The sequence below is a fragment of the Bombus pyrosoma genome, linkage group LG14, assembly GCF_014825855.1.
Source record: "Bombus pyrosoma isolate SC7728 linkage group LG14, ASM1482585v1, whole genome shotgun sequence".
NCBI classification, from domain to species: Eukaryota; Metazoa; Arthropoda; class Insecta; order Hymenoptera; family Apidae; genus Bombus; species Bombus pyrosoma.
This window is the reverse complement of record NC_057783.1, coordinates 6,981,248-6,995,226: the sequence shown is the minus strand read 5'-3', so window position 1 is coordinate 6,995,226 and position 13,979 is coordinate 6,981,248. Positions and strand designations below refer to the sequence as shown.

General features: G+C 33.7%; 3 protein-coding genes across 7 annotated transcripts; 2 read left to right on the top strand and 1 right to left on the bottom strand.

The window, feature by feature from the left end:
• The first annotated feature begins 81 nt into the window (after positions 1-81).
• Positions 82-4,104, top strand: LOC122574844. 2 transcript variants are annotated; one of them, XM_043742948.1, is made up of 6 exons: positions 680-809; positions 941-1,030; positions 1,147-1,326; positions 1,411-2,518; positions 2,911-3,159; positions 3,230-4,104. In XM_043742948.1, exons 4-6 carry the CDS (start codon positions 1,858-1,860, stop codon positions 3,958-3,960), a joined length of 1,641 nt encoding a protein of 546 aa, XP_043598883.1. In that variant the 5' UTR covers positions 680-809; positions 941-1,030; positions 1,147-1,326; positions 1,411-1,857; the 3' UTR covers positions 3,961-4,104. The 2 variants fall into 2 exon arrangements, with proteins under 2 accessions (XP_043598884.1, XP_043598883.1); XM_043742949.1 differs by lacking the exons at positions 680-809; positions 941-1,030 and adding an exon at positions 82-145.
• A 458-nt stretch (positions 4,105-4,562) lies between these two features.
• On the top strand, positions 4,563-7,247 carry LOC122574765 (E3 ubiquitin-protein ligase parkin). Of its 3 annotated transcripts, XM_043742741.1 has the most exons (9): positions 4,572-4,862; positions 4,930-5,122; positions 5,232-5,433; positions 5,568-5,928; positions 6,000-6,201; positions 6,276-6,431; positions 6,515-6,637; positions 6,711-6,795; positions 6,874-7,247. In XM_043742741.1, exons 2-9 carry the CDS (start codon positions 5,051-5,053, stop codon positions 6,981-6,983), a joined length of 1,311 nt encoding a protein of 436 aa, XP_043598676.1. In that variant the 5' UTR covers positions 4,572-4,862; positions 4,930-5,050; the 3' UTR covers positions 6,984-7,247. The 3 variants fall into 3 exon arrangements, with proteins under 3 accessions (XP_043598675.1, XP_043598674.1, XP_043598676.1); XM_043742740.1 differs by having other exon boundaries at positions 4,563-5,122; positions 5,232-5,304; XM_043742739.1 differs by having other exon boundaries at positions 4,569-5,122.
• LOC122574761 (T-box transcription factor T) lies at positions 6,980-13,525 on the bottom strand. 2 transcript variants are annotated; one of them, XM_043742733.1, is made up of 6 exons: positions 11,892-13,525; positions 9,943-10,038; positions 9,457-9,700; positions 9,171-9,324; positions 8,838-9,035; positions 6,980-8,743 (listed from the first exon to the last, which is right to left on the bottom strand). In XM_043742733.1, the coding sequence occupies exons 1-6, from the start codon at positions 12,197-12,199 to the stop codon at positions 7,920-7,922; spliced, it is 1,824 nt and encodes a 607-aa protein (XP_043598668.1). In that variant the 5' UTR covers positions 12,200-13,525; the 3' UTR covers positions 6,980-7,919. The 2 variants fall into 2 exon arrangements, with proteins under 2 accessions (XP_043598668.1, XP_043598669.1); XM_043742734.1 differs by having other exon boundaries at positions 8,838-8,900.
• Positions 13,526-13,979: the final 454 nt, after the last annotated feature.

Here is a 13,979-nt window from a genome sequence, read left to right as displayed (position 1 = left end):
TAGTATAGGTACCTTCAGAGACCAGGGACGTATATAGGATATAGCGAAATAGTGTCACGCGGGGTGCTCTGGGGAATTATCCTTCGCCAGTTCCATTTTGGAGAATATTATTTAAATTAAAAATGCTTAAGAACAATTAAATAAGGTTATGTTATACTGTACAAATCAATGACTTATATTGGCAAATTAATAACATAATATTTATCAACTTTTCAGGATTCAGCGACTTAACAAGTACTTTTTTACAAGCCGTGACTTATATCGACAAATTAACAACACTATGTATCTCAATTTTGCAGGATTCAACGCTTCTACAATTTTATTGTTAATAATACATATTATTCTTGTATACGATATGAAGATTGTTTACTTAAAGTTTGAATTTTACAAGGCAATATTATTAAATTTTGTTCTCAATAATCAATTATTGACAAAAAATTTGCTACAAATCATGTCACTAAAGATAGAAGATTTATTTTTTATATAAGCTTAAGTTGAAGCAAAGATGAAATCAATAATGAACTTATAATAGTTTCATCCAAAAAATTTTCTAATTTAATTTTTTCCCCAGATTTCATTCATATTACTTTCACGTATTGCGAATTTTCCTTCCACGGAAGTTGGACCATATCAATTCGATGCATCGATAGATTAACCTCCGAAGAATTTCTGCAATAATCTTGCGAACAGTTTATCCGAGATGAATCATTCTGAAAATCGCGAAAATTGTCACATATCCACGCGAATATTTTAGTTATCGCTCTTCCCTAGTAATTTATACATAAACATTGTCTCTTAGCATTTCCCAGGTACAAAGTAAATACGTTATTCACAGTCATGAAAATAAGTGTTCTATTTCAAACATAATCATTTAACTCTGTTATACTTAAATACAGAAACAGTTTCCTATACGTTTCTTATATCTAATACATATTTACAGGTCAAATTTGAAAGACTTTACACTGGTAACAGTCCCCAGTCGTTTGTAGACATTAACGCCGGAAACAATTAGCATTCACGACTCTAAAACGTAAATTTTGTAACGTTTGTGTTTTGCACTGTTAGATAGTAAAATTTTAGTTTTTGAAATTTGGTAAAGTATCGTATTTAAAAAAGTTTAAAGAATATACAAATCTTCATTTGCAGGAGATCAATAAACACGGAAATATTGAATTGTGAAAATTACGAAATTTTAAAATTTTAGATAGCGAAGAAATCAAAATTAAAAATCATGAACTGTGAACAACCGCTGAATACAATATTAATTTTGTGCAGTGAAGAATTATAAAATACGACAATTTTGAGTTGTGACAGTCTGCAAGTTTGGTAAGTTTCGTTTGTAGAGAATTATCGAATTCGGAAATCTTTAATTTTTGGGAAATCACAGAATACAGCGATCTTTGATTGCAGAACTCATCAAATTAACAAACTTTGTTTTGTGAAAAATCACATAATTATAAATCGCTGAATTATCAAACTTTCAATGAAATCACAAAATTTAAACAATATTCAAAGTACCTTAAATACTCCATTAAAATTTTCAAGAAAACCTAAAAATTAACTAATTGAGATATTCAAATATCTAATTATTTTCTCGCCTCTTTAAAAGTACGACAACAAGAATCCTTTATTCTCGTGCAAATAAAACGGAAAAAGAAACACGATATCAGAGAACTCCTTCGAAGGTGAATCACACAGGTATCTCATATACAACCCTCTCTTCAAAGCTATAGCAACACTTCCGGGTGATATCGGAAGCTATCAATGGTCTGTGTTCAAACGAAATAAGTGATATACTCATGAATCAAACATTCAACATATCAAAAGATATATCATCGTAAACATAAAAAAAATAAGATGTCTTCCTCGTCTGAGAAACCACAAAGAAGACACACTGTAAGTACCTGCAAAAGAAGTTTGAATTTTTGTAGTACACCATTAAAAGGGAAACCTAAGCGGCCAAGTAGCATAAGCATATCTGGAGTTGATTCTAATCCTTCCTCGGCAAAAGAACAAAGTAGAAACCAAATTTTAGTTAGAATTTCTGATGGCAAGCAAAAGAGAAAAAAAAGGAAATTGCAGCAAAAGACATCGAAATTAAAAGGAACTGTGAGAGCTAATCGTGAGAAAGAAAAGAAGAAAGAGGCAAGAAAAAAGAAATGCAAAACAAAGAAATCGATTGTAAAAGTAGATCCTAATACAGATTGGGAAACGTGTAACGAAGATTCCCGTCTACCACCAATTAACAAATCAACAGAGGAATTTTCCCAAAAAGCTACTTCTGGATCTGACAGTAGTGTCTTGTTTAAAGACTTAAGATCTCCAGAAAGTATTCGGGAAGCTCCTTGTTTTGTCGAAGATCGTTTACAGTCACCGATTTTGCTACCGCGTGCATGGGATATCGAAAGTCCAGAAAGACTTGATTTTAAAGAGAATGAAGGTAAACTTCCTGTGAAAGATTTACCTTTTTCTTGTCTATTCGATGATTCTGATGACGAGGAGGATGCATTATGTCTAAGTAATTATTTTATATTAATATTGGTATCTTCTATTTAATGATATTAGAATTTACTAATGTAAAAATTGGGAGGCTTTTTGGATAAAAGAATCTTTTATCAACTATTGATATGTTTCATTTGATAATACCAGAGTCTAGTAATATTAAAGTTGGGAAAAAATAGTAAATTAAGTAAATTGCACTAGAAGTTTCATATGTATAAATTAATACTTATAATTCAAAGAACTTCATTCCTTTTATGTTGATAAATTAAAGAAAAATTGATAAGTAACAATTCAACTATTTAATAAAAGACCTGCACTTGATTAAACTTAAAAGCTCCCCAATTATTTAAGAAAACAACTGTTTCTCCTAAGATATGTATATTAATGGTATATTATAACGTTTTTTAGGAAAAGAAAATATAGTTAATACATATCTAGGTCTCAGAAACAGGGCAAAGGACAAAAATGATATAAGAATCGAAAAATGCAAGCAGTGGTTGGTCAATATATCAGTTCCAACAACATCAAGTGATGTTCTATGGGATGAATTTGTTAAAAATAATTGTAAAGATATCAGCAGGTATCTTGTGCCAACTGGTAACACACAAAAATCACGATTAAAGAAATATAGGCAAACGAGCAACGGAAATGAAAAAGGTATTAAAATATTAACCTCTAAATTCTATTCTGTCTAAATATTAATGCGCACATAAATTAATAAAACCAGATGAAAATTCTATAATTCAAAATGATCATGAAGAAAGATCTATTTTTAAAGAGGTTAAATCAGAGTTGCCTGAAGATATGGATATTGTGCGTGGATATTGGGATAAATCTTCGCAAAAATGGGTTCGAATTCGCTATAGACCCGACGTATACAATTTTCTTAATAATAAAGAAGATAATTTTGGAGGGATGACTCTAAATCAATTTCTTCAAAAGTGCAGGGATCAAAAAGAACAAGTAGACGAATCAGAATCTTTTTCTAGTTCTCCTCTTACTTCTCATTCTAGATCTCCTTTTAGTTCTTATCCTAGTTCTCCTTCTTTAATATATTTGCAGAATACTAAAAAAAATGTCAAAGATATAAAAAGCAATCCGAATAACAAGAGAAAAAGAACAAAAAGTTTTCTTGATGATTTCGAATCAAAGAGATCCAGAACAACAATGGCGAATGTATCAAACTTGGAACTGCAAAGGATAAATCAAATACGTCGATTCGCATTACGATTAAAGAAGAAGAGAATGATGGTTGACAACGAAATACCTTCAACTTCAAAAGATACTAATTCTGATTGTAGAATACGTTCACTGAAAAGAGTGAGTAAAAATGAATTGGATGACAAAGAAAAAGATAAAAAAAGACCAAGACTGATCAAAGTGAAAGATAAACCTGCGATTAAATCGATAGAAATATTAAACGGTGTAAAAAGATATAAAGTGGCCGAACAAAAGTAGTGAATCTCATAATTTGTATTTAAATATTACGTGAAAACTATAAATTTATTTATTTATACAATTATATATTTATACCTAAAGAAGATTCAATATTATAGAATATTGAATAATTTATAATTTGCGATTTTTTCTCAATATTATGGAAATTGCGAAAATTGTGAAACTTTTGCTCGATCTTTTTTGTAAATTATGAACTATCTTTTCGATATCGAATTTGTGTTATGTAAATTATATGTACGTATGTATAATAAGTATCTACGCGTTCGATTCAAAAAGAAATATAGTATTCATTCTCGTATACAGAAAAATGATTTTTACTGTTTTCATTACTTTCTTAAATTTATTTTATAATTATTTATCTGTTATTTTCTATTATTAACTATTATTTTGAAAATTTTCTTACAGTTATTTGCATAATCAAGTAAATTGTATTATTCACTCAAAAGTAATTGTAAACTAATTTTGATTTTTCTATTTTTTACAATGTGAGAAATATAAAAATAATTGAAATATATTCTTTAAAATTGTATTAAATTTGTTATAAAATACATATATATATATATATATAGCAGGTAGAGATAATAGATAATGGTAATAGCAGATAATAGATGCTGCGAAAGAGGTTAAATTACAAACATATGTATGACGCACTTGAAAATTTCTTATAAATTTTGACGATTGAATTTCATAGAATTTCTTAGTTATCCATATCGTTGAAGATGTCGCAGGATTCATTCTATTGTCGTTTCATTTCGGTCCACGTCTAAATTATGCTATAAATTACAACACTTTGATCATCTCGTGAAAATACTTGATTTAGATTTCATGGTATGTTTTTGATGACGCACTCCATCCTTTTTCTTCTTTAAAGAACATCAAAATAAAGGAAGTTCGCATTAACGGTATGAGTTTCTTCTTTGGTTTCATACGGAATGTGTTTCTTAAGATGTTGCAACTAATTTGGTTTAGTAAACGAAAATTAACAAATTCATTGAGTATATACGTGAAAACCAATACTGGAAATACATTCCCCGTTGATTTGGATCCAAAATGGGATATAAAGAACGTAAAAGAGATAGTGGCATTTCAAATGGGAATATCACCTGAAGACATAAAAATAATATTTGCGGGGAAAGAGCTGCATAATTCAACGATAATAGAAGTAAGCCTCATGTATTTTCGAAGATAACTTGTTCCAAATACGTATTTTTAAAGTACAGTGCAGTTATAAGTATGATAACCTCACCCCTTAATCAAAGCTTTTGTCATAGGAATGCGATTTGGGTCAACAAAGTATATTACATGCAATTCGAACTTCATCACAAAGGTTAAATAAAAATAAAGGTACTAACACCATTGACGAGTCTGTAGAAATATCTGAATTAAATGATAGCGGGGGAAAGCCAATGAATGAAACTCTTACTGATTTACCATTAGATGAGTCAGATCCACAAGAAAATTTAACCATGGAAGGTAGAATAATCGTAGCCTTTTAAAGGGTAAACACAAGTGGTTAAAGCAAATACTAAATAAATATGACTAGCATAAGATGACTAGTTATGATTTTATATAAATAATATATTATTTATTTTTATATATTTTTATAGAGAAACATGAAAATCCAGCACATTTTTTTGTATATTGTTCAACACCATGCAAAGCTGTCACAGTTGGTAAATTAAGAGTCAGATGTGCAACCTGTAATAGCGGAGCAGTTACGGTAGATAGAGATCCTCAGTGTTGGCCAGATGTATTACAACCAAGAAGAATAACAGTTCATTGTGAAAATGATTTTTGTCCAGCGCCCACATCTATATCCAGTGACACTGAATCCCAAGTTTTATATGCACGTTTTTATTTCAAATGTGGGAAACATGCTAGTTTAGGAGAAGGAGATGAGGCCGTTCCTCTGTATCTTATAAAACCAAATTTAGGAAGAATACCTTGCCTTGCCTGTACAGATGTTAGGTGAATAATTTGTTGACCTTCATATCAGCAAAAAATAATTAATAACATTTTCAAACATAGGTTATTTATAGGGATATGGTCTTGGTCTTCCCATGTGAAGCTGGCCATGTAACTTGCCTTGATTGTTTCAAAGACTATTGTTCAGTTCGTCTAAGAGAACGTCAATTTCAATTTGATGACGTTAAAGGATATTATACGCTTCCATGCCCAACAGGATGTCAAAATTCTTTCATTCCAGAAGTACATCATTTTCATCTTCTTACCTCTGAGCAGGTATATAATAAATATATAATAAATATACAAGTTTCAAAAAGTCTTTAAATATTAATTATTTATATATGATATAGTACGAACAGTATCAGAGATTTAGTACAGAAGAATATGTTTTACGTGCTGGTGGAGTTTTATGTCCAAGACCAGATTGTGGCATGGGCATTATACCAGAATCACCAGATGATGATAGTGAAGAATGTAGAAAGATTCAATGTATTGGTGGTTGTGGGGTAATTATATATAGATAAAATATTCTATAAAGTACAAAAATTTTAAATAAATCAAAATATTAATATTATATTTTTATGTTTAGTACGTTTTTTGTAGACGATGTTTACAAGGCTACCATTTAGGAGAATGTGAGTTACAACCATCTGAGTCTTTGAATACAATACATAAATCTGGGTATTCAGTTGATCCACAGAGAGCTAACGATGTATGCAAAATATTCTCCTTATATTATATTTATTCGCTAATCAAAAATGTCATATTTATGATTTTTCGTTTAGGCAAAATGGGATGAAGCCAGCAATAAAACTATTAGAATTTTAACAAAACCTTGTCCAAAGTGTAGAACACCAACTGAAAGAGATGGTACCTTAAAATGTTGAAAAAAGAAAAATTATGATGTTTAATAAATTTTCTATTTAATACTCACATATTATTTTCTAGGAGGATGCATGCACATGGTTTGTACTAGAGCTGGCTGTAGTTACCATTGGTGTTGGGTATGTCAAACGGAATGGACAAGAGATTGCATGGGCAATCATTGGTTTGGATAATTTATAATTATTTATATCATAAAAATATAGAATATTATTTCGTATAAATATAAATAAAGTAGAAGAATTAGAAATACAATCATTATTACTATCGTGAATTATGCTAGTCAATTATACTAGTCAATTCAAGGTAGTATATGGAAACGAATTTTGTAGGATTGTGGGTATCTTTTGAAGTGAGAAATAACATTTTGGTCCTTTTTTCATTGTACTATTTTGTAATTATATAAATTATGAATTTATTAAAATCTTTTTTGCTCTGTAGAAACTTCGCCGTGTATGAGTCTAATTAACTATTGTATGTATATATAACAATTGTAAATTTGTATATAAATTTTAGCGAGTTGTTACGAACAAAATGTAAAAGTGCCTTCTTTTCGTTCTATTTAAGAAATGTATATACATGAGCATTTGTTTATGAATAGATTATCGTATATCACGACATGAAAAAATCATCTCACGACTTTAGAGTACTCTTTTTTAATACCGAGGAAGGTATGTAAAATGGTATATATACGTTTACTGTATTTTATTATAACGATTATGTTATCTTTAATACATATTATCTAAAAACATCAAGACACGATTTTAGGACGGATTCATTTTTCAGAAATTGACATTAAATTTGATTAGATAATTACAAAGTACGTAAGTAAGTAACTAATTTAACAATCTATCAGATTAATTAGTCTCGTTATTCCGATATTTTTATTTGTGTGTTCGCGATATTTATTTCGATATTTCTCTTTGTATCTAATTTCTATATACCTATCAATAATTTCAATCATATATATCTCATTCGTATTGCATACAACAGGATACTGTGATTTAATACGATTTGTTCATACTTAGTCACCTAACTATTAAAACAAATATAGAAATTATCAAGTAGCAACTCCATATCTTAAATAAAATTATTTGTATCACATACAGAAATCAAATTGCTGTAGTTTGTGGTGCAGGCGGTGGTGTCAGTGGAGTCCAAGCTGTAGCTTGATGTTCGTTATTCGCAATATCCGAATCTTGCCGGTGATGTCTATCAATTACCGTTGTCAAGTATCTCCTGTTTTCATCTGCCTGTACATCATTCAACGTATCCGTGTTTTGTTCAGAATAACTAACAGATATATGATGTTCTTTAGAAGGAGTATCATATTCGACACTAACAGGTGACACTGTTCCAGTTTGTTGGATTGGTTGCATGTGTAACATTTGAGAATGGTGATGCTGTGAGTGACGATCAGGCGTCGTAGATTGAACTGGAGAGGCATGATATTCGTGAACATACTCGTCGACAGAAGGAACAGCATCTGTTCCATTTGGGTGTAAAGAATGATGTAACCCTGTATGAGGAACTGATGTATAAGATGACATCTGGTGATGTAAATGTAAATTCAAATTCAAGTAAGATTGTTGTTGCTGCTGTTGTTGCTCTGACAAAGTTGTAGGATGAATCCAAGCTGAAGTATCAGTGCAATGACTATGCTCTTGAGGGACAGAAGATAAGTTTGATGGTACATATAGAGTACATCCTGTAGCGGTGGTTGGAGACGCAGTTCCAACAACGCCTCTACTGAATACCGCGTGAGAGGATGAGGTTGGTGACGGTGAAGGAGACGTGGGCCATTCCTGCGTGGGTGGTAGACAAGCTGGATTTAGGTTCTGCAGGGATTCTGGACTGCGTGGTGACCAGCCTGGTGCTGCTACGTACGCTGTGGAATGCAACAGTTGTACTGAGCCGTATGGATCTGTGCGTTGTTCTGTAATGATTATTAATTTCCAATAATATGAGTATTACATACTTCTAAAAATAAAAAAAATATTATAAAATTGATAACTGAGCTAAGAACTCACCATCTTGAATGTATTTATGTCTGAGAGTGTAAGGCGCCGATCTGCAGGTATTCCTATGGGCAGCTGTAGAAACGGTACAAGAATTAGGGAGATGGTTATTGACCGTCACTGACGCTTGATTTTGTGCGGCCGCAATGGCCGTGGCTGTGTTATATTCGTATCCCATAGTAGGTTGTGGCAAAAACCAAGCGCCGGTGTCTGTAATTCATAATTCGATACTCTCTTAAATATTTCATCAATTATGATACTTTAATCTTATATATATACTTTAATTTATCATGTATTTAATTAAAATTTTAGATAATATTAATAATTCGTAATCAACTAACTTACATTGCGGATAGGTCTGCGGATCGGCAGGTCTTTCTTTAGCATCGAGGAACGCTTTCGCGAAAGGATTGTATTTAATCTTCAAATTTGTGACTTCTTCGTTCTGGTAAGCTGTCACCGCTATGAATTGCGTCTCAGGATAACGGTAAGTCAACACCTAAATATCATTTCCATATTAAAATATCTCCAAATGACAGTCCATCATAATTCCAAATTTTCTTTATATATCATTTTTATAATTAGTATTATAATAAATTACAAACTGAAGAAATGTATGGAATATTAGTACCGTTCTTTCCTCTACCGCGTCTACACGAACTAGATGAACTCGAGGTTCATATTTGTGTAGGGAGTTTAGCATAATTTGACCGTTTCCATTGGATTTGTTTGTCAGCTTCACTTTAGCGAACGATACCGCTTCTTTCATCCAATGAGATCCAAAATTTGGACTCTCAGGATGGATGTAAATCGGATTTGGTGGGGCGACTTCCGCTTTTCCGCCTGGGACCCATTCTCCGTTAACGTATTTCCATCTATTAATAGAATTTTGAAAATTTTTAAACAATACAGGCAATTCAAGAGGCGAGAAACAAGCAATAAGATTTTTAATATTTTAAGAAATATTTCAGCGTACGCTTGAAACTAGAAATTATGCATATCAACAACGATTCTTTCCTCAAACTTGAGAAATTTATTAACGACACAAGAACATGATTGAGTCTAAAATGATCCAAAGGAAAAAGACACAACAGAGTTCAATTCTCCACTTTGTTACCTGTGTGGATCCACTTGAACGAATTCAAGAAGAAGAGTGTACATAGCTTTCGGTTCCAACCCCCTTGCGACCACTTTGACTACAGGAAACATGCGTCTGAAAGTAAAATCGAAGGCGTAGATAAAGATCATAGTTCCATGAAGGATTTTTATTAGCTGCGTGTTCCCTTTATCTTTAACTAAATTTAATTCTTAATGGTACTAGCTACCATAAGACGTTTTGTAAAGTGATAACGAAAGAAGACATCTAAAAGAAAAGCAGGAATTTTATAAACACTAATGAAAGTAACACTGAAGGCGGCGGATAGCAGAAGAATCGAGCCGCCGGCAATAAAATTTTACGATGGCCACAATCCTACGTAAAACATTCTCCCATTTCTGCTGGTGTACCTGGGAACACTGATGTCCGCGCACGAAAAACGCGGTCGACAAACTGTAATCGTTTTTAATAATATACGAATCATAAAAGTAGCCGGCCAGGATGCGTCGTGGCGAATATCTTTTGATCTACCGACCGAAGAAGCATCGAAGCTACTTCCTCTACTCAAATTTTTGCTCACCTCATTTTTCACTTGTTCGATTCGAACATTTTTTTTTTTTTTTTGGTAGGAAGAATGTTGCGTATCGTGATTAAACCGTGGATTTTTATGTATTTATGGGAAATATTTAAATGCAAAAGTGTTTAAAGTTTAAAAACCAAATGGATATAATATGTAAGAATCTACAAGATATTCGTAGTAAATTACTCGTTATAACGATTCCAAGATGAAATAAATTTCTATTTAGGTATTGTTTTTTTTAATTTGTTCGTAAAAATATGAATTTGCATAATATTTTGCGGTTTAATTATATGACACATATATTCAATTATCGATAATGTTTGTATAATCTCTTAGTTCTAGCTTCAAATTTACGGCGTATGGAATGGTATTAACATTTCTTTCAACAATACGGCGTCTCAGAAAACTAAATATTTTAGTTATCCAGATTTATTAATTCTTAGAATTGGTGGCAGAAATGAAAATCATAATTGTCGAGATCAAAATTTTAAGAATTTCAATTTAGTCACATATTTGAACTCTTCAAAGTTCAGTTTCATAATCGATCAAGTTCTACTTCGCTTTATTCTCAGTCGCGATACGTTTTCATGACTTGAAAAAATCTAACGAACATTTTGCAACAACAAACGCAGGATATTATTTCGTGAAAAATGGTAATGAACTGATTTACACCATTGTGATTCTCAGTTTTCCAATTGATCTTAATCGAATCTTAGAAACAATGAAAAAGAAAAAAACGAAGATATGTAAAGAATCGGGAAAAAATATTTGTTATCGATCAAGTTTTCCTTATCAATTTGCATTCGCGAAAGAGACTACGAATAGCTTGTTGAATTAAAAGGGGAGACTGTTATCCTGTTCTCGAAGCAAACATGGAATATTCATTCGCGTGAATCATCTAAATCTTCGTAGCATTTTGCAATGATCCTTTTTTCCATTCCACAAGCAGCATTTTTTTTTCTCTCCTTTTACCCCGGTGTATATGAACTATTATTTTTACCTTCTAGCTTGTTCGCACCGACACTCTAATTAATACATTTTTACGCGCGACGGAGAGCCATCTTTGCTTCAGATCTTTCAGCCAGCGGATCCTTCGAGCTTCTCAAATGTGAAACCTATGATATACTATTTTAAACGTGCAAGTGACTCATCGGTAAATCGTTTATACTTAATGCATCAATGTTTTTTTCCAGTTGACAGTTGCCATAATTTCATTACAAAACAAAATTTGAAAAAACCACGGCATCAAACAATCTCCGTTGCAAGAAAAGAGGAACGTTTGCGGTGATATCACTACTTCCTTCGCTAAGTTTACTAAGTTTACTTCTACTAATTTTATACATGAATATCTTAATAGGATTCCTAGAAGTTCCACAAACCATCCACTCACCTTCCATTTTTCGTAACAATCATTTCATTGGTCAAACACTGGAACTTGGTCCACAAATCTCTGTCCTCGAGAGACAAAGAAAGAGGCAATCCCTGATTCCCGCTGACAGTCATGGTACCAAGGTTCTGCCCCGAAATCACCGTCCTCTCGTTGCTTCTCTCTTCGTGGTCCTCCTCGGCAGTCGTCCGACTTTGTCTTCCAGCGCTGTTCCGTTCCCTTCCACGATCTTCGTGCACTTCCCTCTCGCGATCTCGTTCACAACAGGATGACCGTGTTGGAGAACCAGGTGTAGCCGGTGCAGGCTGCATCTTCCCGTTTCTTTGACGCCCAGAGCTCGTTCCTCGACCTCTGTGACCCGAGCTGCGACTCGGGAGAGGTTCACCAAAAACACTTCTCTCGAGCTTTTTCCTTTTCTACTTCACAATTCAGTTTTCAAAAGAAAAAACGTACGATCTCAGTTATTCTTCGATCCGATATATATATATATATATATACTTAAACGTTTATTATTATCAAACACTATTCTCTAAATCAATCAAGTCACTATTGCCAGATTTGACGAAGACACAAGATGAAAGACGAAAACGGAAGATCAGTGGTAATAGAATACAAGCGAAACTGTTCTTTCCTTGAAACTATATAATCCAGTTCGATTTTCCGAATTAACGATCGTCAAGGATGAAAGAAGAAGAAGAATAGAAGTCGAGGGCGGAAGAAGAGACAAAGCGTCGGAAGAAGGATGTGAACAAGGATGGAAAATCTATTTCTCGGCGAGACTATTCGGTCCCGCGGCCGCGTGGCCGTGCTCGTAACACTTGGGCGCGATATTTCACACTAGTCGGCGAAGACGAGCCGAACACTGACTGCTGACATATCATCGTCTCTGTTCGACGTCTTTTTCCTCTCTGTTGCCACGATGGTAACCGTCCAATCGATGCCTGTGCACGGTTCTCCTGTTCCTCGGGTGCTAATTAAACTCTAAATTAGGAAAGCTCCGGGGCAACATGGCGGACCCTCGATACCTCCAAGGCGAAATCGTCGATTGGCCACCAGGATCCATGCTTCGTCAGAGTGATTTCACTGGCGGTTAGATTCTTTTTGAAGATAGAGGACATTGGTTGCCGCCTTTCCTACGTTTCCTCAGCCAATCCATGCACGGGACCATTTTACGATTCCACAACGGTTGGTCGATCCTCTCGAAAGCACGAGGCTTGCCAGTCCGCCCACGCGACAGTCGTCGACAGTCGTCTTCGCTGGTACGCGCGTTCCGATCACCTGGAGCTTGCGATCCACGCATCGGTCTCTCTTTCTTCATCGTAAGATTTGTTTGCTCGTTCATCGCGCGATGGTTCACGGGCTTCACGAGGTGTCTGCCGATATTTTCTTGAAATTCTATGATCGAAGTGCAGCCGGGAAAATAGCCGCCGATTAAATAGATCAATTAAGAATCATCGACGAGGAGTCCGAAGATGATAATCGAATTTGAAGAACATCGTGGTATTTGTCTCCCGGGTTTCCAACGTGTTACAATATCAATGTGTTACTCGAGATTGTGACGTTCGGCGACACTTATCTGAACAAGATCATCGACAGCTTGTTTGAAGAAAAGAAGAAATAAGATAAGCTGCATAATGGTAATTATGTTTTAGAATAATTGGAAGGTTGTTAAACAAAATGTAGTTACCATTCGTTAAATCATCGGTGTAGTACATGTGAGCTTGTTCATTTTCATTTTACAAAAGAAATATTAGTTCTAAATATTTTTTTATCTTTTTAAATGGGGTTTATCTACCAATAAGCGCAGCTGTTTTTCGTTGAGAATTATTCGTTTCTGGAAAATGTCAGAGGAACGTAGTTGCAAGGCGAAACAGTTAACCATTTCGACGGACAGACAGTCTGACTGACCATTTCGAGTCAAATGACAAAAATCAACAGCAAGTTACGTCCGACTGGCCTATGTATCGCGAGTAGATATTTGAGCAGGACCGTTTCTTGTTTGCTATCGTGCGCGGTTTTGGCTGGTAAAGTAACCATTCAGCCCTGACTGATATTTGTCCTAGTAATTTTGTGGAGGGAAAAGTCGCGATA

Bases quoted from the DNA above. Each gene is read 5' to 3' on its own strand.
- LOC122574844 (XM_043742949.1), top strand. From the start codon at position 1,858: ATGTCTTCCTCGTCTGAGAAACCACAAAGAAGACACACTGTAAGTACC. The intron at 2,519-2,910 runs GTAATTATTTTA...AACGTTTTTTAG, and splicing joins GGAGGATGCATTATGTCTAA to GAAAAGAAAATATAGTTAAT. The intron at 3,160-3,229 runs GTATTAAAATAT...TAATAAAACCAG, and splicing joins GAGCAACGGAAATGAAAAAG to ATGAAAATTCTATAATTCAA.
- LOC122574765 (XM_043742739.1), top strand. From the start codon at position 4,865: ATGAGTTTCTTCTTTGGTTTCATACGGAATGTGTTTCTTAAGATGTTG. The intron at 5,929-5,999 runs GTGAATAATTTG...GGTTATTTATAG, and splicing joins CTTGCCTGTACAGATGTTAG to GGATATGGTCTTGGTCTTCC. The intron at 6,432-6,514 runs GTAATTATATAT...TTTTATGTTTAG, and splicing joins AATGTATTGGTGGTTGTGGG to TACGTTTTTTGTAGACGATG.
- LOC122574761 (XM_043742733.1), bottom strand. From the start codon at position 12,199: ATGCAGCCTGCACCGGCTACACCTGGTTCTCCAACACGGTCATCCTGT. The intron at 10,039-11,891 runs GTGAGTGGATGG...TTTTACTTTCAG, and splicing joins ATTGTTACGAAAAATGGAAG to ACGCATGTTTCCTGTAGTCA. The intron at 9,036-9,170 runs GTAAGTTAGTTG...TATGAATTACAG, and splicing joins TCCGCAGACCTATCCGCAAT to ACACCGGCGCTTGGTTTTTG.